The 24,446-nt window shown below is 39.9% G+C and overlaps 1 protein-coding gene across 3 annotated transcripts in view; it reads left to right on the forward strand.

Moving 5' to 3' along the window:
- arb2a (ARB2 cotranscriptional regulator A) overlaps positions 1-24,446 on the forward strand; it is a 194,338-nt gene that overhangs the window by 131,001 nt on the left and 38,891 nt on the right. For all 3 annotated transcript variants that reach the window (XM_061728967.1, XM_061728968.1, XM_061728969.1), the window contains exon 10: positions 5,531-5,615. In XM_061728967.1, the coding sequence (XP_061584951.1) occupies positions 5,531-5,615 (85 nt within the window). The remainder of the gene's footprint in view (positions 1-5,530; positions 5,616-24,446) is intronic.

A 24,446-nucleotide genomic window follows, 5' to 3' on the forward strand; every position in this document is an offset into this window, starting at 1 on the left:
ACATACTACACACACACGCACTCATACCACACACACAGGCACGCCATGCATACTCAGAAAGACTATCACTATGGTCATGAATAAAGCATCCTGATCCATAGAGATTATACAGCAACTGGAGGAGATGGGAGAGACAGTCTCAGGGAGAGTGAACAAAAACTGATCCTAAGAACTTATTTCTGAGAAGTTAGGTGGTAGGCTGTCATATATGTTATAGTTTAGGAGACTTCTTTTTTTTTTGTTACTTCAGGAATTTTCAAGTTACATACTTGCAAAATGAAGACATTTAGATACCTTTTGTAGCTAAATTGAACTATTTGTAGATGCTTTGAAAAATATTCATCCTTTTATTTAATGATTGTGTTCATATGCTTTCACATTAACATTATTAGATTCTTAGAAAAATGTATCCTCACTTTTGTTATATTGAAAGTGTGCCACTGACACTGGGTTTTAGTATCAGCTCAACCTTCACATCTTGGTCTTTTTCCTGATGGACTGAACAAGGACAAACTTATCTATTGAAAATCTTGCTGACAGCAAGTAAAAAGGCCATTACAAAATGTTGGCTCATAAAAAAAACAGTCCTACTGCTGACCTCTTTATTAGTATTGCTAAAGATGAACATCTTTCAGAACAGATTACCTATTCCATACGACTTGAAAAAGAACTGGGAGAAAATCGCAAAAAGGTGTATCTATTTAACCGATGAGAGAGACACTCTTACATTTTCTATGGCACTACACTGTAAGGTTGTTAAAGTTGACTTGAGTTACTAATAATTCCATGACCTCACATGTTTGTTTTGTAATATGTTTAAGCTTACTTATTGTCTATTCTTCTTGTAATGTAAAAAAAAGCCATAAATTAAAAGTTAAAAATAAAAAGTGTGCCTCTGAATATTGAGGATATTATGTTTTTTTTTTGTTTTGTTTTTACTCAATGTTTACATGCGTTTGAACTAGGGGTGGGCAAAAATATCGATATGGCAATATATCGCGATACTTTTCCAGCCGATTCAATATCGATATTAAAAATTTGAATATCGATTTTTTTTTTTTTTTTTTTTAATATTTTTTATCGCCGATTTTTTTCCCATTATATCACCCAGTGCTCCTACCTAAGTGACAGTCCTGGGCATTGCCACTCTCTACCAACCCTGGGAGGGCCCTGCACTGAGCTCTGGTTTTATTTCACGTTTTATTTCATTTTATAATTTATTTTTTATATAACACAATTGCCTGTCCTTAAAAAATGAAAAATAATGGACAGAGGTTTATTTATTTATGGATTTATATCTATACTGACTGATCACTGGGCCTGCCCTTGGTTTTAGTACCCATCTTTCTTGTGTTTATTATCATTTGCCACATAATTAAAGCAACCTCATACTAAATTTAATGTTAATTTCATATGATGTAAATAATATGAAAAACATCTACAAATATGTTGTAACTTTAGCTTGTATAGTTATAATAAAACATTGTTTTGACTCAGTTTGTCCCATGAATTGTCACTATAATCTGATGAACGTGCAACTCGGATTTTAAGATCCATCACTATCATCTGATGTACATATATACAACTTGGATTTTAAGATGTGTAATGCATTTTTAAATTTTTCGGTGAACTATGTAGAATATAATAATCGGGATATCGCATAATCGGGATATCGCAATGTGTATCGTATCGTGGCTCAAGTATCGTGATGCGTATCGTATCGTGAGGTCCTTCCCAATACCCACCCCTAGTTTGAACACAAAAAAGCCTTTTCTCACAGGTAGAGGGGTTTTCTGACTCTTGGCTGTGCTTTACTCTCTCAGACCCTGTGGTTAGTTGTTTTTTTGTTAACTTCAGCACTTTGTCTTAGGCTCTTCAATTTTAAAGGAACTTTAAGAGTGTTGTATCCAGGTTTTATTGGTAATAATATATTTTTCTGAAATAAAATTAATTGTGCATTCCAACAAGTATGTAAACGTATATATTGTAATCACGTGTTCACAAGCAGAGGAAATCCAGGCATACAAAGAGAAACACATGAACAGAGTAGAGTTGTAGGGAAAGTCAGATCTATTTACAAGTTTGTTTCTCTGTCATCCTTTAGTTCAATGGCACCATTGATCGGTGGACGAGCTGCTTGAAGTGATGATGCGATGCATCAGAGGCAGCCTGTGATGTGCCATCCTTTTGTCATGTCGCCCCTTCTCTAATCCCAGCCAGCAGGCCTTGCCTTTATGTGACTGCTGTTATGCCTGTGGTCTCCCACAGCTCTGGGGCTTTGTGCTGTGTGTGTGGACTTCTGCAAGAGTTTGTGTGCACATGTGTGTTGTTGCCTTGACAAATCTATTCAGATCTCAGCCTCCCTGCCTGTATTGGTGGTGATGGCAGAGTTGTAGGGGAGGGTGGAGGGCCCTTTGAAAGACTCCCTCTTTTCACTTTTTCCATCCGCCTTCAGCCCATTGCTCCACAGCCCAGCTGACATCTTTCTCCAGACAGACTGAATGAATTAAAAGAGATACAATGAGACACTTGATGTAGCAGTCAAGGAGCCCCACAGCTTCTGTGCTCTGCACTGCTCTGCCCTCAAGCCCAGCCTCAGAGGAGAGAACATCTAGCGCGAAGTAAAAGATCTAAAAATACACAACATGCCACTGTTTACCAAAATTACTTCTCATCTTACCCCAACACTAAACCCCTCAGCCTCCTCTCCTCTGTCCCCTCTCACTCTGTGGCTCCCCTTATTACACATCCTTCTCAAATGTTAAGATGTTTGATCTTGAAGGCTGAAAAACTGAGGGATGATGGTGAATCAGGAATTTCTTCCATTCATATACAATTTGAGCTGCTCAGTAGTCCTGGGTTTTCTTTGTGATATTTTTTGCATCATCATTATTTAAATGAATGATCTGCACTGACAACAGGCCTCCTCAGCACCCAGAATCCTATACATTGTTTTGCTGAAAGATGCAAGGCCTTCTGTGAAGAGATGATGTCTGGATGGGAACATTGTGTATCTGGCTCTAAAACCTATATTTACCTTTCCGAAGTGACATTGTCTTTCGAAATGCACATCCTGTCAATTCCAGATGCACTAATGCACCTCCAGAACATCAGAGATGTAGGCTTTTGAATTGCACGCCAATAAGAGCACGAAAGCTTTTGCCCATAGGATACAGCACTCATTAGCCCCTTTTACATTGGCGGATACCCCACGTTTTACGCGCTTGTCAACTGTCCTTCTTACATTGACCGACACATGGTGGCATGTCAAATTGGCCCCGCCTCCAAGGGTACATTTAACTGTGGGTCAGGTCTAATGTAAACAGAACAAAAGCGGGATGGCAGGTCGTGGGAGGGATTTGTTGATCATGTAACCTCAGTACAACCCACCAGGGGAGGGGTTTTTTTTAATGTATTTATTATTATTGTTTTATAAAATAAGGAAACAGCTGATGAGAGTAACAGCACCAGAACGTCACAGGTAGTGCTTATATTTGCAAGTTGAGGAGATCTGGTGACGCCATAAACCAGAGTATGTCCGAAACCATAAATCATGGTTCATTGTTTGAAAAAGTGGCCACAAAGATGACAAATACCAGGAGTTTGCAAGAAAAAAAAACCCGGCCAAAAAATGCTAATCCAGATGTTCATCTATCCTCGTTTTGAAAATTACACCTGTCTGATGGCATATTTCATCCTGCTGATGTAGGGATGATACATCATTCTACACGCCCACACAGGTTACGTCATGTTTCACGAATAACGCCTCCCAACTCACCTTCCCTCAACTCGTCTTTAAGCACGAGGTGTTAAACAGGCTTCATCATCCAGCAATAATAGCAGGTTCCCATCTAAAAAGCCCTCTTGTTTCAGTAAAGAATTTCAGATTTAAAGGATTTTCCCTCAGTCCATTTAAAAAAAGCTTTGGCACTGGGAATATTGCAACATATCCGAATCATGTTCACATCCAGTCACATGGCTCTTTTTTCTCCTTTTTTCTATTTGACATGATGGAGTTTCAAGCAAGTGTTCTTCTCATTTATGACTGCGTCAGCAAACTATGTTCTTAGATGGTGATTTCCAGAAGTGCTTCTCAACCCATGCACTGATTTCCATTAAAGAATTATACACAATTCTAATGCAGTACCACCTCAGGGGCCTGATGATCATGGGTGTCCAGTATTGATTTGCGCCCATGTGCACAGAGATTCTAAACAATGTGGATATTATATATTGTAGATAATGAAATATTCAGTCTCCACAATTACCAAGTAGCATTAATCCAAAATTATTTCGCAATTAATCGATAGTTTTTTGCTGCCAGTGATCCTGAAAGTGAGAATCCAAGAACACGTGCATTTGTGAGTTTATTTGAGTATAACATTGCATGCTTTTTAGGGAGGCACTTTGTAAGGGCAGTCAGTGACATACACACACACATTCACACACAAACACAACACAGTAATGGCTGTCAGGGGGCCAGGGTGAAAGTAAACAAGGGCAGATAAGCAGTGAATCAGAAGGACGCCAGCTGCACATTCTAATCTCTTTACATTTTCTCTTTCTTCTATTGAACTTTTATCTTATCTAAGAGAATGTCTTCTCTAAGCATTCCTTCTCAGCCTCTCTGTTTCATTCTCCCTTTTCCCTTGTTTTTGTTCTAACCTTACAAGCCACAGCTTACCAGTCCTCATTGCACAGTAAAGAGAAAAAAAGGCCAAACACAGTTTGATGTGTTGTCATCTGCTTAACCCAAATAATGAAAACTTCAGGCACAGAAAATAAGTACCTTGCTCTGTTTTAAGGCAATGATGTACTTCATTAATGGTATATAACATGCAAACTGTATATGTCTATATAACTACATTGTGTTGTGGTAGGTAGAAATAGGAAGCACCACAAAGACGGTAGGATAAAGATGGCAAAAAAAAAACTGATAAAGAGGTCTTCCTCTTTTTCTGACAGTGGAGTTGTCAACCACAAGGGGTTTGAGAGGAGTAGGGTGTTTGCAGGGGGTTATGGGTCAGCAAGCTGGGCAGACACTCTCCCCCCCAGGGCACCCACTGATCAGCCATGGTAGAAGGCCTCAGCTCTCCACCATAAACAAATGGCAAGCTGTCTGAGCAACATGTCAAAGAGCTTTTAATTGCTTGTTCCTGTCTCTGTCTTATCTTCCCCCACCACGATCATCCATACTCACTCCCTCTTGCGTACTGTATCTTCCCTTGTCCTCCATACCTGTCCCCTTTCCCCTTGCCTTACTATTTTAGCTTAGTGGGGGTTTTTTTCTCTTTATTTGTCCATGTTTAATTTTTTTCCTCTTATTTTTTTCTTGCTTTTGTCTTTTCATGAATAAGTTTTGTGGATGTTTATGTGCGAAATTTAATTCTATTAAAATTAAGTTTCTATATAGGCACTCATCACGAGCAATAATTCATTTTTATTTTTTTAACATGTTTAATATAACAAAGAAGCAAAATATATCCTTTGACTTTCCAATTTAAATCTTTTTTGCTTTTTCATCCTACAGTGCTGTTGTAACTGGGTATCAAGTCCTGAACCATTGGACACGCCTCTCGATCCCATGCTGCCAGACTGCCCCCGAGTTTCTGCAGGTATCAAACTGTCTCTGAATACACACACTCCAACAGTAATAAAGTAATGGAGCTATTTCAATGTTTAAGCATCAGTTTTTTTTCTTCAGTTTATAAAAAACAACTTGCCAAACTTAATTATCTCTGTATCTATGGTCACATTGTTGTGTTTATCTTAGTTTGCGGCATAAATAACTATTGTAGTTGAGGACTGCTACAACTGATTCACGAGTGTAGGTTAGGGAAATTGCTTTGACAAACAGGAAAAAAATCCTGATGGATGATAAAGGTGCAAAATCCAAATACAGTCCTGTGTGTGGGTGTGTTAACCTGACAGTGAGACATCTGAAGGTGTTTCTCTCCTGACCGAGACGGTTTGTGTTTATGCACTTGCTACTGACACTGGATAGATCCAAGATCTAAGTAGAGTTGTTTGAGAGGGTTCATTGTCAGAAAGACTGAAACAGTGGCAGATTATCTTGAAACACAAATACACAGAGGTTGTCTTGCACACGCTGCAGAAACATACAGGGAGAGTACAGGTCAGGTCTATGTCGTCTTGCTTTTTCATCAACTATTCTGTCCTCTTTATTCATTAATCCTTTCCTGTGGTGTTTGCCTTCCTGTCCTCATGCCCTCTCTTTGATTCACTGGCCTTGATGATGTCACATCTATCATGAGTATGTGTCCTTAATGTAGGATTAGAGATAAAAGCTCTAATCCTCAACATGACTGTTGATAAGAGATGATGATTGCAATGTTGTTCGAAGAGTGACACACATGCAGGCACACACCCACTAGCAAACACTGAGAAACAAGAGGAAAGTATGTTCAGACACAAGTTGTTACACTGTGTGTGTGTGCGTGTGTGTGTATACATATTGTGTGGGTATATATGAGTGTGAGTATATGTATATATATATATATATATATATATATATATATATATATATATATATATATATATATATATCTCCTGTGCAGGGTTACGGGGGTCTGCTGGAGCCTATCCCAACTCATTACAGGCGAGAGGCAGGGGTACATCATGGACAGGTCACCAGTCCATCACAGGGCCACATACAGAGACAGACAACCATGATATACATATTTTATATATACAGTATATATATAAACATATAAAAATATGTGTTTGGTAGATTATTTCTTTGTTGAAACAATGCTTCTTGACAATTAATCTTATACCCTTGGAAAGCCTCTTTATTTTAATTTATGTATTTTAAATTGTGTCACATTTGTAAGGAATATGCATTTGTGGGATGAGCAGCAGAACTGAGTATGTGGGTTCCACCCATGAAAAATTTCCCCAATCTTCTCAGGCTGACAAAGAGTCACAGCTCTTTTGAGCTGTGCATTCCTGCAGCGCTCAGTACGAAGACTTTCTTTAACAGTAAAATCATCTGAATTAGAGAATAAAATTGAGCAGGCCCAACTAGGGGTTTCTTCGGCTTCAGTGACTTCCTCAGGTCCTGACATGACTGTTTCGTTCCTGAAGACCTGTCTGAGCTGACCTCAGTTGTGAATAAAGCTAAATCATCCATGTGTCTTAGTCTCCATTCCAACTCAACTACTCAAAAATGTTTTCTCTCTTAATAGTACGATAATATTGGATCAGATCAACCTATCCCTGACATCAGAATAAGTGCTGCAGGTTTTTAAAGTCGTAGTAATTAAACCTTTACTCAAATAACCCTCTCTTGACCCATACATTCTAGCAAATTATCGAACTATTTCCAACTTTCCATTTATATCTAAAATTCTGGAATAGGTAGTTGCGAGCCAATTATGTGCCCACCTGTATGTAAATTATACTGTATATTTGCAGTTTTTCAGCCAAGGTTCATAATACATCATAGCACAGAAACAGCCCTGCATGGTTAGAGTCACTGATGAATTTCTTATGGCCTCTGATAATGGATTAGTGTACTAGTTCTGCTGGGCCTCAGTGCTGCTTTTGACTGTTGATCACAGCATTTTATTTCACAGGTTAAATCATGGTATTGGGATTAACAGCTCTAGGTTGGTTTGATCATATTTATCTGACACATTCTAGTTTGTTCATGTTAATGAAGTTTATTCTGCACAGAAAAGGGTCTGCTACGGTGTCCTGCAGGGTTCAGTGCTAGGGCCAATCTTGTTCACTTTATACATGCAGCCCGGGAAGTATTATTAAGAATCACAGCATCAATTTTCATTGCTATGCAGATGATACGCAGCTGTATTTGTCTATGAAGCCAGATGAAACAGAACCGTTAACCAGACCCTGGCTCATAAGGGGGGGGCACTTATTTCCTTGCCAATGTTTGACATAAGGTTTTTCTCCCAATAGGGGAGTTTTTTCCTGCCATTGTTTCTGTAATAATTACTTGGGGGTCATGCTCTGGGTCTTTGGAAAGCGCCTAGAGACAAGTTGTGTTGTAATAAAAGCTATATAAATAAAATTGAATTGAACAGAATTGACGAGCAGGGGTCTTAGTACCCATCCTTGGAAAGTCTCCGTCTAAGGAATGATGGTGCTGGATGTCTTGCTGCTGACCCATACTGTGTCTTGTCTCTTCCTCAGGAAGTCTAGTAGCTGGTTGCACAGCGAGGTGTTGAGTCCAAGCTGGTCCAGTTTGTGGATAATCTACTGGGGTATGATTGTGTTAAATGCTGAACTAAAGTCTATGAACATCGTTCTAACATACAAGTCTTTATTTTCCAGATGTGTGAGGTTTGAGTGGAAGGCAGTGGAGATTTCATTAGTGTCATTGCGGCTGGTACGATATGCAAACTGGTAGGGGTCCAGGGTGAGTGACAGGAAGGATTTGATATGGTGCATGACTAGCCGCATGAAGCACTTCATTGGTGGGAGTAAGTGCAACCGGGGGCGGTAGTTGTTGAAAGAGGAGGGAGATGATTTCTTTGGTACCGGAATGATGGCAATGGTTTTGAGGCATGTGGGGACAACAGCCTGCGTCAGAGAGATGTTGAATATCTCTGTGAAGACATCCATGAGTTCCTCCAGGAGAGTCTTTTAGTACACGACTGGGTATGTTGTCAGGACCCGGAGCTTTGTGTACGTTGATCCTGCTTAGGGCTCTCGGCACATTCTCCAAGGACAGTGTCAGCACCTGGTTGCAAGCAGGAGATTCAGCAGAGGAGTGCTGTGGAGGCATGTAGTCCATAATGTTCTGTATCCCCATACCACAGGTTCCAAGTGTGTCTGCTGTTGCTGAAGGATGAGTTTTTCTCCTGGAGTACTGCCTCTTGGCCTCTCTGATGCTGCGGGACAAGTTGGCTCTAGCTTCTCTCAGGTCCACCTTGTCTCCAAGTCTACCTTCAGGACCCTGTAAACCTCTCCTGTCAGCCACAGCTTCTGATTAGCACAAACAGTGATGGTCTTAGTGTCCGTTACATCATCAATGCACTTGGTGATGTAGGGAGTGACAGTCTCTGTGCAGCTCATTTAAATACATCACAGTCTGTGGTGTTAAAACATCCCGGAAGTGCCTCTGAAAACCCTTCGCACCACACTCGTACCTGTTTCCAAACTGGTTTGGTGACTTTAACCTGTGGATGCTGTCATGCTGGAATTAGCGTAAATCTCCAACATTGTAGTGCATTATCAATTTGTCTGCCTGTTACTGGGAAATCAGACCTCTTGGTCTTTCTGGGAACTTTTTTGATTGTTAAGGACTCGCAGATATTTTCTTCCACTGGGCGGATGCTTTAACTCCACATGACGTTTCAAATTTGAAGTTGACGAGGCAGACGTTCAGACTTGTTTTCTCAGCGCAGGTGGACATAATTTGCACAGAAAGGTTAGTTTCTTACCGTCAGACTCTTTGGGAAACGATGTGTAAAATTCCCGCAGATAATGATAAGCGGATCATCATCTGATGGCTCGCTGACGCTGCGACTGCAACGTCTCTCTTCACCCGTCAAGGCTGATTTATGGTTCCGCGTTAAATCGACGGCGAAGGCTACGGCGTAAGGTACGCGGCGACGCAAACCATACGGTCCGCACGCCGCGTATCCTACGCCGTAGGTTCCGCGTTGGTGTAACGCGGAACCATAAATCAGCCTACATTCGTAAAGACTGCACCGGGCTCGTCGAGTATTTTAAATGTGCGCGCCGCCCGCTGGTGAAATAAGAAGGATTATTCCGTAATAATTGGACCTAAACAGTGAAGCTGCAACTCACATAATCTGAACAGTTCAAATTCCAGTTCATGATCTGCACAATGAACAAGTTCACGTTCAAGTTCTTTATGTTGCGTTCAGTTCAACGTTCTCACATAAATGAACGTGTTCAATGAACGGGTTCATTTGAACGCGTTCATGTACAACACTGCATCCACACAGGCATTTGGAAGCAGCAGCAGGATGACCAGGGGGGGGCCGGTAGGTACCGCAGGCCAGCACGCAGGTCCTGAAGCTCCGGCCTGCAAACATGCACAAAAGAGAAAAAAGGGGGCCAACACAAGAAACTACGGGAACGATGGACAAAATTGGTGGCTATGAGATACTTATAATGAATAAAAATGGAAAAGGAGAAGAGATGAAGGGTGAGAGGCACCGCCCAGTGGATCATGTTGTTGCCCCCCTGCAGCATAGGCCTATAGCAGCATATCTACCCCGAAGCTGTGTTTGAGACTAACTATTATAGTATTGTTCTATAGCTGCAGCTATGACTACTGACTCTAATACACTAGAGTTTACACTAACTAGAGATTTACTAACACCAACTCTTGTGTGGGTAGTATAGACAAGATCCAGTGTGTTGTTAACTCAGGTTGGAAAATCTGTGTGTTTGTGCATTTTGGGAAACAAGCTTAGGGTCTGTGTGGTTAACATTCCCAGCCAGGATGAGAAATGCATTTGCTGCTCACTGATGGAGTGATACAGTTCATTTAGTGCCTCCCCTCTTTTGTTGTTATTGGGCTCACTTAATAAACCATAAACTCTGCACCAGGCATCGTTGATATAAACATAAAGCCCGGTGCAGTCTCACCTCCACTGAAGAGAGCTTTGTCTGCTCTGCATATTATATATGTGTGTGTGTGTGTATATATATATATATATATATATATATATATATATATATATATATATATATATATGTATATGTATATGTATATGTATATATATATATAGATACAATGAAACACATCCTTGTCTCATATCTTATTTCCATCATCACTCAAGAGGTTGTTCTTTTTTGCTACAATCTTTTTTTCTAAGCTTCTCAGTGACATCATGGTGAATGTATAGGTCATCTGCACAACTCCACATATCTGTGAGTACATTTCTAACATTCCTATCTCATCTCCCTCACTAAATGGCTTGTTCCACATGGAGTCGTGTGGGCAGATGGCCTGAACATCTACCAGTGAATCAGCTTCTTGAAATGTCATGAAGCCTCCAATACGAAACCCATGCTGCATTTTATGTTCAAATGTCAGTTTTCTTTTTCTTATTTCTCTTTTTGATAGATTGTGTCTCTTGTCAGTTAATAAATTGTTGCCATGCTTAGCATTGTTCAAACACAGGCCTATTTTTCTTTTTTTTTAATCCCTGATTTTTTCCCATTTCATCACCCAATGCTCCTATCTAAGTCAGTCCTGGGCATTGCTCATCCTCTACCAACTCCTGGAGGGCCCACACTGAGCTCAAGTCTCCTTAAATTGAGGAGTGAGCAGGCTGCTTCTTTTCACCAGCAAGGGTGAAGCTTCTCCGGCCAGACGTAGCGCATGGAAGGATCACGTTATTCAGGCCGGATCCTCCCCACCCCATCTGGCGCCCCGGCTTGCTAGAGGGGGCAGTGTGTAGCCCAGGACTGTTGTATGTTTTTGTGAGGGTAGCTCACATTAGCTACCGAAGGGAACACAGGGAGAACATGCAAACTCCACACAGAAAGGCCATTACACCAACCCTATCCAGGGTGTGGGTGCTGAAGTCATGGGGGAATCTAACATGCACTCAGCACCCATAGCGACCCCGGCGAGAATTCAACCAAGGACGTTCTAGCTGTGAGACGACTGCACTACCAGCTGCGCCACTGTGCCCCCTACCACAGACCTATTTGACCCAGCATCTTTTCGGTGTGGATGCACTATTGACTTGTGATCCATTGACTTTTGCTACTTTAACCACACTGAAAAGATCTGGGTCTCTAGCCTGTTAACATTGCTGCCAACTCAGCTTGTCTCTGGTCTTTTGGTGGCAGCTTCTGATGTCAAAGGTTGTCTCAGTCATCTTTGTGTCCTTGGCAGCTTGGCAGGTTCACAAGCAGCAGCCATTGTGGTAAGAGTTACAGCAGAGCAACAGAGGTGACGAGGTTGAGAGAGGGTTGAGGGAAAGCTGTCAGGGCATCATAGCCCAACACTTCAATCAGCACACATACCATTGTGGCTTCTGTTGTCTGCGTTGCTATGGTATTAGCCTGTTTATATGTGTAGGTGTGGTAAATGGGGCTGAAGATAAAGCTTCTCAGCAACAGATAACAGACAAGTGAATCCTCGCTGTCATGCACGGTATGCGTGTGCACATATGCAGAGACATTCGTCAAAATGTGAACCACTGCTGTTTTGTGTAGCCTGGCCTGAGCCTGGCCTGGGGCAAATCCGCAGTTGCTGTGGAGAATGGCATATGATCAGACAGACACACTTAGATTTTTGAGTGCTAGAAAAGTGTTGAATGTGTGTTGGTCATGCAGCATCATGGAATAATGGGGATGAAGGAATCTGACATTTCTCTCTTGCTTTCTCTGCATCTGTGCTTTTCTCATTTTTATTTCATCTACCATTTTTGTACTTCCTGTGTCCTTATTCCAGTTATTGCAGTGATGGTAGGTTTGTGGCCGATTCTTGAATCTTTTTTTCTTAGTTTGTTTTTAATGCCTTGTTTTCACCAGGTGAGTGTACTTTTGAAGAAAATGAAAAGGACATCTTTGTTTTTTTTCTACTGTTCTGAGTTACCCCATGAACCTTAAAGGCCTAGAGAGAAAGTGATAATAATGCACAATGTGGGTGTCTGTCCTGCCTCTGATTATAGTTGTGATAAAAGTCAATTTCCGTTATGTGACTGGAAACCCTCCTTATTTTTTTAACCTTCTCTATGACATCTTTCAAAAAGAATATATCTTATTTTGAAAGGCATTTCTTTGGCACTTGGTGCTTACATATCACACTTGCAGAATTCTGTCAGCAGTATGTTGAACACAACCTAAATAGTGGAACCAATCTCCTCCTGGAAATGCTTTTGCTGTGTGTATGTGTGTGTGGGTGTGGGTGTGTGCATGGCTTTGTGTGTGGCAGTGATGCTGGAGCTATTGCAAAGCTGTCAGACAAAGATGGGTAGTTTGGTTAGTCCTAAGATATTATTGTTAAAGCAGCACTATGTAACTTTCAGCTTTTGTTGAGTTTGGCAGCTCCTTTGGACAAAAGCGGTAATGCTTTACCAGAAAGAACACTACATTTCCCATGAGCACCAGCGCGTACTGCCGGAAAACTCCTGTCCCCGTCGCGTGCATTTGTTTTGATAGTAAATGAAGACGGGACGGACTTTCAAGTGAACAGACGGAACGCAAAAAAAAGATGTTAAACTGCTGGAAAGGAACTGGAATTTACCAGGATACCTTAAACAAGGAAGCCAGGGAGCGGTATATGGTGAAAATAATGATTATTAACGGTTTGGATCCATATGAAATCCCTACTAAAGAGTGGACCTCCTCGTAGGAGCCGCAGTTCTGCACAACCCACGTCTTAGGCAACCTTGTTTAGGAGTGTTTGGCAGCTGCTTTGGTAGATGTTTGACTCGCCATGTGTTTCAATAAATTTGTGTAATAGTACAACATACAGTACATGTTTTGTATTACTCTTACTTTTTTCACTGCTATATTATGCGGAAGAGGCTCCGAGGCGTGAGCAATATTTTTGTTTTCCTCGTGGGATTATTTTTTTCCTCTGCAGCTACAAATAGAGTTAATATTTTTTCCTCAACAAACTAGTTTTATCTGAATATTGGGGTTAATCGCACCGCAGAGAGCTGACCAGCAACTGCGTTTAGCTGGAGAAGTGGGGAATAAAACCCGTGTGAATGATCCGACCCTGGTCTGCATTTAGCTTGCTACTCTCCCGTTTCCTTTTTTTTTTTCGCCTCCTCCGATAAAACTTTTATTTTCTTCGGTTTTTTCGCTGCTTCGGCCATGACTACCAGCTTCTGCTGAGCTCTGCGCTCCACGCCCTGCCCAGCTTTCGTCTCGACTACGAATCGGGAAGGAGGGGGGAAGTGACGTATGCCGTAAAGCAGTCAAAGCCGTAAAAAATTGTAGTTTTTTAGTGTGGAAGGGTTCCTACCATGCACCTATAGTGCCAGATACAGACCCCTTCAGACCATGACAGAGGTGTCATTAAACCTGTTGGAAGTTGATGTACCATCACAATGACTCTGGAAATAGTATATTAAGGTGGAAAAGTTATATAGTGCTGCTTTAAAGACCTCGAGAAATTGAAAAAATAAAAAAATTGACGGAATAACAGGGACAAGAAATACGGTCTCTCATAAATTACTTTTAAGTAAATAAGAAAGAAAAAGAGCAGAAGAACCCATTTTGAACAGTATGGATAAAATGTCATATATAAAAGTCATACATGAAATGATTGGTACTCCTCACTTGGTTGCAGAATGTTTAGTGACAATAAAACCTTGTCAGTGTGCTTATACTACTCTTAATGGATTATGTCCAATATCTGTTAAAGTTCAGATACACTTCTAATGTTGATAAATTCCCTTATTATTTCTATATGCTTCCTTGTTTCTGCTTTGTTTAAGCTCTGCTAGTTTTCACAGTTGTATTGAAACATACATTAATGTCCTTTTTGGAGTGTGCAAAGTTTTTTCCCCAATTTGTTTGATACAGTATGCAAAAGGAAGGATGGGATCTGACTGTATATTTGCCAAATTATTTGCAGTACATAGACTTGTGTTCTGTTTGAAAGGCAGCAGCTTTGGTGATCACTGCCTTTCTTTTTACATTTTACCTTATTTTTACACGTTTCCCCTAATTATTTTCAGTGAGATTTTGGTGTGGGCTCATTTCTTGCTACTTCAGTCAATCTTACTTTAGTAATTATTCTCTTTGTGCTGTTTGGTGTGTTTCTGAGTCCTCAGACATAAGACCTTTGCCTTTAATAAGTTTTCAGCAACTGGCAGCAAATCCTCTGAATATCTTTACATTTCATGATTGTTATACTCGAGAATATTACTGTTGGAACTGCTGAAATAAGTACTTCCTGGTTATGAAGAAGAAACTTAAAGATATTAGCTTCATTTTAAGCATTTAAACAGTCGTTGACTGGTCAATTTATATCATTTGAATGATAAAGAATGTACGAGCACAAGTGAGCACAATTTGTGTTCGTTTGTGTTTTAGTCTTATTCGAAAAGTTATCAGTCACCTTCTGGGACCCAAGAGTGATTTTATTTTTTTATTTTTTTTTTTTTTTTTACCTCAAGCACATGAATGCCTCCTTTTGTAATTACAAAAAAAACAGTTTATTTTGTTTTATATAGATATTGTATTACAGAGTTCCATGCAAAAAAACAGTTTGCAGTACTTATTTAATTCCATTTAATTTTAAATTGTAAGTGTTGTAGGTGGATCGAAAATAGTGCAAACTTCATACAGTAACCCATGTACTGTAAAGGTTCTTTTCTTTTTTTTCTTACTTAAGCTTATATCCTTTTCTGTTTGGTGAAATCAATTACAAGTTGTTTTATCAGGAAGACTGCTTTTTCAAAGCTGGCTAAATCATCTTTCTTAATAACACGTGCATATATGAGCATGCATACATCAGCACACACAACTTCCTCTTAGGTGATTACTCATTGTCCAACCTGATTATTAATTACAAAGAGAAAGCCCTCTGAAGGTAAACACTGATTAATGGCTAACAACAGTAAGTTAATGTCTTACCTGTACTTTAATTACCCACCATGCTCTCTCACAAGCATCTCAGCTCAAAGGTGTAATTAGCTGTAATGGACAGAAGGGGTTTTGCTTGCCTCTCTTTTCACTGTATACTCAAATAATAATGATAATACTAATAACAATTACCATTTTATTGCTTTTCCGTTTTTTTGTTTGTGTGTTTTTACCTTCATCTTTTTCAACCTTTTTTAACCTTTTTATTCAAATCTTTTTACAAAGTTAAAATTATTTTGGAGGTCACTTTGCTTTTCTTCCTTACCTGATGCACATAGATCTGTAAATTAATATTATGTTCCAAAATAGAAAGATACAAAGGAAAACATTAAATTCATAATGCTTATGTTGGTACATACTGTATAAAGTTATGCTGTAACACTGAATGGTCTCTATCCAGCTGCAGATTTGAATTGGCCGTTATAGTACTCTCACATCCTCAATCTATGCATTGCTGACCAAAAAAACCTTCTGTCTGAACCTTTTCACCACACTGACACACATACCATGTTTATGTGAATTAGTTCTTTAAAAGGAAGCCCAGGCCCACTAAAATGAACTTTTCCCCCTCCAACCAATGTTTTTTCAGCTTGGGATAGTGGAAGTCTGCCATTTCGTAGGAGGATCACATGCAAATGTGTGTGCATTTGTGTCTGTGTTCTCATATGCAGTTCTGTGTTTTCTTTGTCCGACTGACACATGTTGCAGTGGTGTTGCAGGAAATCAGCAGGTAAACTCTGTAAACCAGACCCTGACCTCTGGCCTGGATTCACCGGGGTTAGATAAGGGTATTGTCTGGGTCACATTTCGGAAAATCATAATAGTGTGGAAACTGCTAATGTCAAGGTCTTTTGGTTTGGTTGGTCTGCCAGAGAAAGACCAAAGAGCTGTCAAAGGACGTGAGAAACAAAATTGTAGACCTGCACCAGGCTGGGAAGACCGAATTTGCAATAGGTAAACAGCTTGGTGTGAAGAAATCAACTGTGGGAGCAAATATTAAAAAATAGAAGACCACTGATAATCTCCCTCGATCCGGGGCTACACGCATGATCTCACCCCGTGGGGTAAAAATGATCACAAGAACGGTGAGTAAAAATCCCCACGGGGGGACCTAGTGAATGACCTGCAGAGAGCTGGGACCAAAGCAACAAAGGCTACCATCAGTAACACACTACGCCGCCAGGAACTCAAATCCTGCAGTGCCAGACGTGTCCCCTTGCTTAAGCCAGTACATGTCCAGGCCCGTCTGAAGTTTGTTAGAGAGCATTTGGATGATGCAGAAGAGGATTGGGAGAATGTTATATGGTCAGATGAAGTAGAACATTTTGGTAGGAACACAACGTGTTTGGAGGAGAAATAAAGCTGAGTTGCACCATACCTACTTTGAAGCATGGAGGTGGAAACATCATGCTTTGGGAATGTTTTTTTGCAAAGGGACCAGGACGACTGATCCGTGTAAGGGAAAGAATGAATAGGGCCATGTATCGTGGGATTTTGAGTGAAAACCTCCTTCCATCAGCAAGGGCATTGAAGATGAAACGTGGCTGGGTCTGTCAGCATGAAAATGATCCCAAACACACCGCCCGGGCAATGAAGGAGTAGCTTCGTAAGAAACATTTCAAGATCCTGGAGTGGCCTAGCCAGTCTCCAGATCTCAAGCCCATAGAAAATCTTTGGAGGGAGTTGAAAGTTGAAAGTCTGTGTTGCCCAGCGTCCTTTGTCTTTCCCAAATTCTGCTTGTTTGTAGGTGACCAAATACTTATTTTACGAATTCACCGTGATTTACGGTGATATAGTATATAGGTCTGCCTCCAAAACTCTTCTCAATAAACTTGACGTCATCTACAACACCGCCAACCGCTTTGTTACAGGTGCTCCTTTTAATACCCATCACCAACGCAGAGCCTACGGCGTAGGCTACGCCGTATCCTACCCCGTAGGCCCTGCGTCGATTTAACGCGCAACTATAAATCAGCCTTTATTCTGGCAAGATCTGAAAAAACTTCGCAACTTCTGGAGGGCCAGAGAAAATTTCACTTTATATTCACTTTATATTATTATCACTTTATAATATATTATATTATATTTTTTATTGCTTCACTTTATATTCAGACAAACTAATGTGGCAGCTACAACTGTTAGATTTCATCTATTAAACCAACATTTATCTTCCTAAATGATTTATTTCAGCCACAGAGCTTCAGGTCAGTTTGTTGGATCACTTTCTCCCTGAGACAATGGCGTAGGTTGACCCGGCGATCATGTCTGTACTCCGGCCGTGAGCTGCTGCTGCTCCCGAGCCAGCGGCTCTTCTCATCCCCGAAAAACATCGGAGCAAATTTCTTAAGCGTTATTTGGATAAACTGAGCCCAGGTTGGGGATCTTAACGGTTACTTGTACGCCTGAAAAAATATTAAAACTTAATAAAGTGGCATATTAACAGCGCTACAGCGGAAATTAAAACAGCTTTTAGCTTGCTTTTAGCTCTCGGCTTCCTGATATGGTGTGAAGTATGTGCAAACGTAACTACGCAGTCGCTTATATACCCGAACGTAAACCACGCAGTGAGGTAGCAAGTGGTGTACCAATCCCTAGGGAAGATTACAAAGCCCTACTCCTTGTGGCTTAATTTTGAGGGTGAAGTGGTAGTGGTTGAGGGCTAGTGGTAGTGAGTAGGGTAAACATTGGGATTGGCCCTTAATATCAACATCAGTAATCGGAACCTACTTTCAAGCAGTTACACTAACCTGGTCATTCCAAAACCCTGCACCTCCTTTGGACATAATTCATTTCAGTTTGCTGCTGCTAGTGATTGGAATCATCTGCAGCAAACGCTTCAAACATTCATCCCATTGTCCTCCTTCAAAAATACACGCCCAACATTAATCTGTGATCATTGCACATGTTTGTAACTCTAACGGACCAGCGCTACCACTTTTTACTCATATTTTTGTTATGTGTATTTTTTTATTATTTTGTGCTGCCTCTTGGCCGGGTCGTCATTGTAAATGAAAAACTGTTCTCATAAACATTCACAAACCCTTACGATCATAATAAAACCTCAACTCTTCACGGAACGCACACAACCAAAACCAAAAAAACCACCAACCAAAAAAAAAAAAAAAACGAAAAATTTGATATTTCATGGTTTGCATTAATGGGCGTGGTAAGATGGCTCAACAGCGCCCCCTAGAAAAATTTGTGCCTCAAGCCCCACAATATGGTTTGGCGTACATACACGAAAATCGGTACACACCTGTATCATGTCGCAACTTAAAGAAAAGTCTCTTGGCGCCATGGCCGAAACCGAAAAGGAAGTCGGCCATTTTCAATTAATCATGTCATTTTGGCGAAATTTATGCCATTTCTTCAGAGCCCAAACCGTAACGTGCACCCAGGTGTGTTATACATCAAAATGTGCGTCTCCATCCTGCGACAACGCGCATTACTTTTCTCAGTCAAAAACGTTACCGTGGCGACGCTAGACGCCAAAAAGCACGCCCACCCTTCATCTGATCATCAGACAGAAAAAACTTTGTGCCTCAAGCCCCACAATACGGTTTGACGTACATGCACGAAAATCGCTACACACCTGTATCATGTCACAACTTAAAGAAAAGTCTCTTGGCGCCATGGCCGAAACTGAACAGGAAGTCAGCCATTTTGAACATTTTGAATTAATCGCGTAATTTTGGTGCAATTTATGCCATTCCTCCGGCAGTTAATACGACCCGAACCGTAAAGTACACCCAGGTGTGTTATACATCAAAATATGCGTCTCCATCCTGCGACAAAGCGCATTACTTTTCTCTTTCAAAAGCGTTACCGTGGCGACGCTTGACGCCAAAAAGCACGCCCCCCCTTCATCTGATTGGTCCATATTTGATAGTTCCCCAAAAGTCACCAAATTTTGCACGCAAGCCAGGCCTAGCGAAAAATTTGATATTTAATGGTTTGCATTAATGGGCATGGCAAAATGGCTCAACAGTGCCACATGGAAAACTTTGTGCCTCAAGCCCCACAATACGGTTTGACTTACATGCACGAAAATCGGTACACACCTGTATCATGTCGCAACTTAAATAAAAGTCTCTTGGCGCCAAGGCCGAAACCGAACAGGAAGTCAGGCATTTTGAATTAATCGTGTAATTTTGGCGCAATTTATGCCATTTCATGATTGTGATGTTCAAAGAAACGTGCGTGGATTTGGGTCAGTTTTGAGAATCTTTTTTTGAGTACCCAAGAATTCCACGCACGGATTCACGTTGAAATCCCCGCACTCTTTGTACATGAGGCCCCAGGTGATCAGTCTGATCCATCCTGTAAACATGGTATTTTGGCAAGCTTCAGCTGAAGGACCTGAGAGCAAAGCTAACTTTGATTGGCATCAAAAAAATCGGTCTTCAGAAACCAATGGATCACATGATCTAATGTTTCATCCATTATTTTATATAGTCTATAGGCACAACAGGCTTATTCTGCATGGTGACTGTTCACTTTATGAATAAAGTTTTTCAAATGGACAAAGCTACTTCCATTTGTACTTAAAAGGACCAATAGGTGCAAGCTTGTTTTGAAAAAGCTCTGGTTTGTACAATACAAAATTGAACCTTAAGGATGGTTTCTTTATAATAGATTTTAAATGTATCTAAACAATTTTGAGTGAAGTTTATCAGCTTAAACAGAACAACACCTTACTGTAGGAGTCAAGGAGCTGCTTGTTTGTTGCTTTAATGTTTGCTCCTCTCTAGTATGCACGGTTAGATGCACATTTATAAGCATTCCACAGTTCACAGCACAGATTATAATCAAGTTATTATGTCCACGTAAGTCCCAGGAAACCTATTTTTGAAATCTTGTCAAACTACAAGGTTTGAGTGTTGTCAGGATGACAAAGGCCTTAATCATTATTAAACAGAAAACATTTAGATCCACAAGGACAATTCCTGGACTTGGCTATTTGGCCAAATTGTGTCACTTTGTGGCATTAAATGAAGCCATTCTTAATTAAATTCATAGCCTAATTGGAGCTCATTAGATGATAAGGCTGGTTGTGAGCATAAACCTTCTCTCTTCTGGTAAGACAGGACTTACCTATCTGAACAGAACTGAAATCCCAACGTCTAGCACCAGGTAATCCTTCATTCTACAGTCATCATCTTACTAATTACATCTTTACAGAAAAGCTAGCTGATGGCAGGATCCTGCTGTTTAGCTGCTTATCAGCAGCAGGAAGACAGCGAGACTCCAAAAAAGATGAATACCGCCAAATATATGGAGAAAATTAGGTTGTACGCTCCCACACAACCTGATCTTTGGACATTAAGGCAATAGTTCACCTAACTCCCAAGCAATGACCCAAAATAACAAAATGGACAACACCCAAGTCCATTGCAGTTTCTACCTTTGAATACTCCTACATTTAGATTGTGCCTGTGTTTTCATTATTAGAGTAATGCATGAGTTCTTCTTTCTGTGCTTTTGCAAAGATAGGTGCTGTTGGATTGCTAACTTTTTTTCAAAAGACTTCTTAAAGAGTCTGAAAATTAAGTAAACATTTCCAGAAAAGCATTCAAATGGTAGCAATATTATATAACATGTTTTTATTTTGCAGAGGAACATGTATTGATTTGGTGTTGCTGTGCAATAATTAGAGAAGCTGATACAATAGAGTGTGTTAGAGACAGTTTGAATTTTGGATATGGTCAAATAACTTAAATCTACCATTTAAGATTATAAGACAATTTTTAAGGTTATATTGATTACGTTGCCTATAATTTATTTTTCTTTGAAAAACTTTGTCTGTGTTCTTTAATTCGTCCTTATACTAGGTAAACTCCTTTGAAAAGTCAGTTTGATCTTTTCTTTTTACTCATACTCTAGCAATCATTCCAGGGAAAAGAAGAAAACAGAAATACAGAAATTAAAAGATCCGGGCATGGTCCAACAAAGTTCAATGAAGCACTTATATGTATTGGTGCAATATTGCAAGTTTTTATAATCTCATTATCATCTTAGTGCCAGATTTGCCCATGAGCGCCAGTCTGTATTCACTGTTATTAGTTCCTCAGATTTGTCCATTTGTCCTTCTGCTTATTGCCCTGCAGCAAATTACTGCCATAGAATCTCTAATAATTACCCCTTCCTTATTTTATCCTGACTTTGTTAATTTGTTTGTTTTTTGTTTTGTTTTCTTGCCATTTTGTTCTACATTTTTAATAAGAACGTTTTAATTTCCTTAAGGGTGCAAGCCAATTATGATTGTGAATGTAAATATATATATTTCATTTTATATATGCGGCTTCCTTTAAACATGTCTGTCTACAGTTTCCTAGCCTGTTTTCATTTATTTATCTTTAAACTGAAGTATTATTTAAAGAAATATTTTAGCAGTGTTCTACTTCTGTGGAAGCGAACGAATGTCACGTTCATGTTTTTCTCTGAATATTTGAGGTCAGGCGGGGGCGCTGATGTGCAGTAGACAGTACAGCGAGGTACAGTACAGTAGGACACTGTGTGCTTTGGTATTCTCAAGCCTCTTAGCTGCTGTGGGAAGCGTCCATCCGTAGTCACTCAGAGGGCATCCCAGATTAGTGCTTCATAGACATGGATCTCATTTGCCCATATGGCCCTTTTCTCATTGAGTTGATATGGACTTTAATCTGGCCAGCCTTTCCGACTGAGCTTGACATGTGGCAACTACTTAGGGGGAAAAGAGACAAAATAAATAAATAATAAACACACACACAAACCATGCATATACAACGTTTGATGGCCACAGCAGGAAAGCAGGATCATGTCTTAAAATTAGAACCAAAGAACAGTTTCCAGTGTGTTACCAGTTCATTAGATACTGTATGGGTTTCTAGATACTATTTGGATTGTTATTTGGTTAAAATTTGGGAAATGCGAAAATAACATCCAGGGTTTTGTGGCTTTAGACTGGTTCAAGATGATTCCCTGGGAGAGAATTAATTCAATAAGCCCCAGAGGGGCAAATCCTTACTACTACCAGCATTTTGACCCTTAGCAATCGGCTTCATACTCTACCAGGATCACTAGGGTCCCTTTAATATAGGACAAGTTGCCATGAAGCACTTGTGTGTGTAATGTAATGTTCTTGTAATGTTCTTGGGGAAACTCAACTTTGCTGTACGTCACTATTGGCTTTTACCTTGCCACTGTGAAGATGAAAAGATAAATAAACCAAATGTGAAAAGCTGATAGTGACACTCCTCATTGTAGGAATTATTTTTGACAGCTTTTTTATTTAAAGTAAAGACTTTAAATTAAATTGAAAGCTGGGTCTGAAAAATGGGATAGCAAATCTGCATTAAAAGTGGGCAAAGCTTGGCTCCCCAAAATATTTTGAGAAATCATAAGGCTGTATAGTGTCCATTAAATAATGTGTATTTGTCAGGGTGTGGAAGGGTAGGACCCAGATGCAGGAGAGTGAGGAGGCAGGATTTCCGAAAACACATGGTTTATTTTAAAACAAAAGCACTGCTAAGCAGAAATTACAAAAAACACGAGAGCCTAAACTTGACAAAAAAAACCCCAAAAGCATGACATGACACATGGCGGGGAGATCAGTACTCATCAGCAGGGAGCAAGGGAAGACAAGACAAGATATACACAGAGGGTTTGACGAGACACAGGTTCAAACGATCAGGGAAGATGGGAACAAGGGGGAGTCAAGACAAAACTAAAACACAAGGACACGGGGTTTCAAAATAAAACAGGAACCTAAATACAAAAACTTTGACACAAACCTAAAACCGTTACATAAACTCAAAACCGTGACAGTATTCTAGTTAAGTGTCTTTCCATAGCACATTTACAGTAATTTGAACAATACAAATATATAACCAACAGTCATAAAAAACACTAAAGAAATTATGACAAGTAATTTAAAAAATCAAGACATTTGAATAAATTAACAAAAAGTACATCTATACAGATTCAACAATATAATCACACTATTATCAATGCATTGATCTATTTGATCTCATCTGGAGAAGCAGTATGAATTTCTTGTAATGCACTTTGCCTTGTCTTCATGATATTCTCTCGATAGTTTTCTTTTTTTAAGTATTTTTTTTTCAGTATTTCAAAATGAATTTATATTACATAGAAACTGATGGCAGTCTTTTTTGTCCTGGTGCTTATTGTTTTTTCCGGGTTTTTTTACCAGCCAGTCCAAATGTTACCATTTTTAGTTAGTAAGTAGTAAGTAACATTTATTTATGCCTTGTAAATGTGAAAGCATTTTGTGTTGTTTCTTTTTACCCATATCAATAAATGCATGCGCAATGAATGCTAAATTTTGTTTGTGTTTATAAGTGGCATTACTGAAGTTAGGGACAGTTTAGCATAAAATACTAATGAAAAGTGACGAATGGAAAAGGGAGAATCTGTAAAGAAAAACAAACCTTAATTTGATTATATAAGTAAAATGGTAAATTCCTGAGAAAAAAGGCAGTGACCTGCATGTTTTCTTCCGGTATGTGTTGGGAATGAAAAACGTTATAAATTAAGTGTGGAGATGAATCACCTGCGAAGTCCTTTGGTTATAGTGTTAGAGAAATATGGCAATTAGAGCATGATTTCTGTATAACTATTCCAGTCAAAAGAACAAGGAGTAGAAAGGAGAGATAAACACTGCTTGTTTGTGACAAAGGAACCGGCAGTAACAGAATGTTCAGAGAGTTGTTCTGTTTATCATGCCAGGAAGTAATGAGATAGGCTCTGTTGATCCCAAACTGATGCTATAGATCTTAATCCTCAGACCTCTTTTCCTGCTTCTGACTGGCATCCTCTGACTATCGTTGCTCCTGGTAGCACTGCGTGACCCTTAATCTGTG

This window comes from Cololabis saira, chromosome 9 (assembly GCF_033807715.1).
Source record: "Cololabis saira isolate AMF1-May2022 chromosome 9, fColSai1.1, whole genome shotgun sequence".
In the NCBI taxonomy this organism is placed as follows: Eukaryota; Metazoa; Chordata; class Actinopteri; order Beloniformes; family Belonidae; genus Cololabis; species Cololabis saira.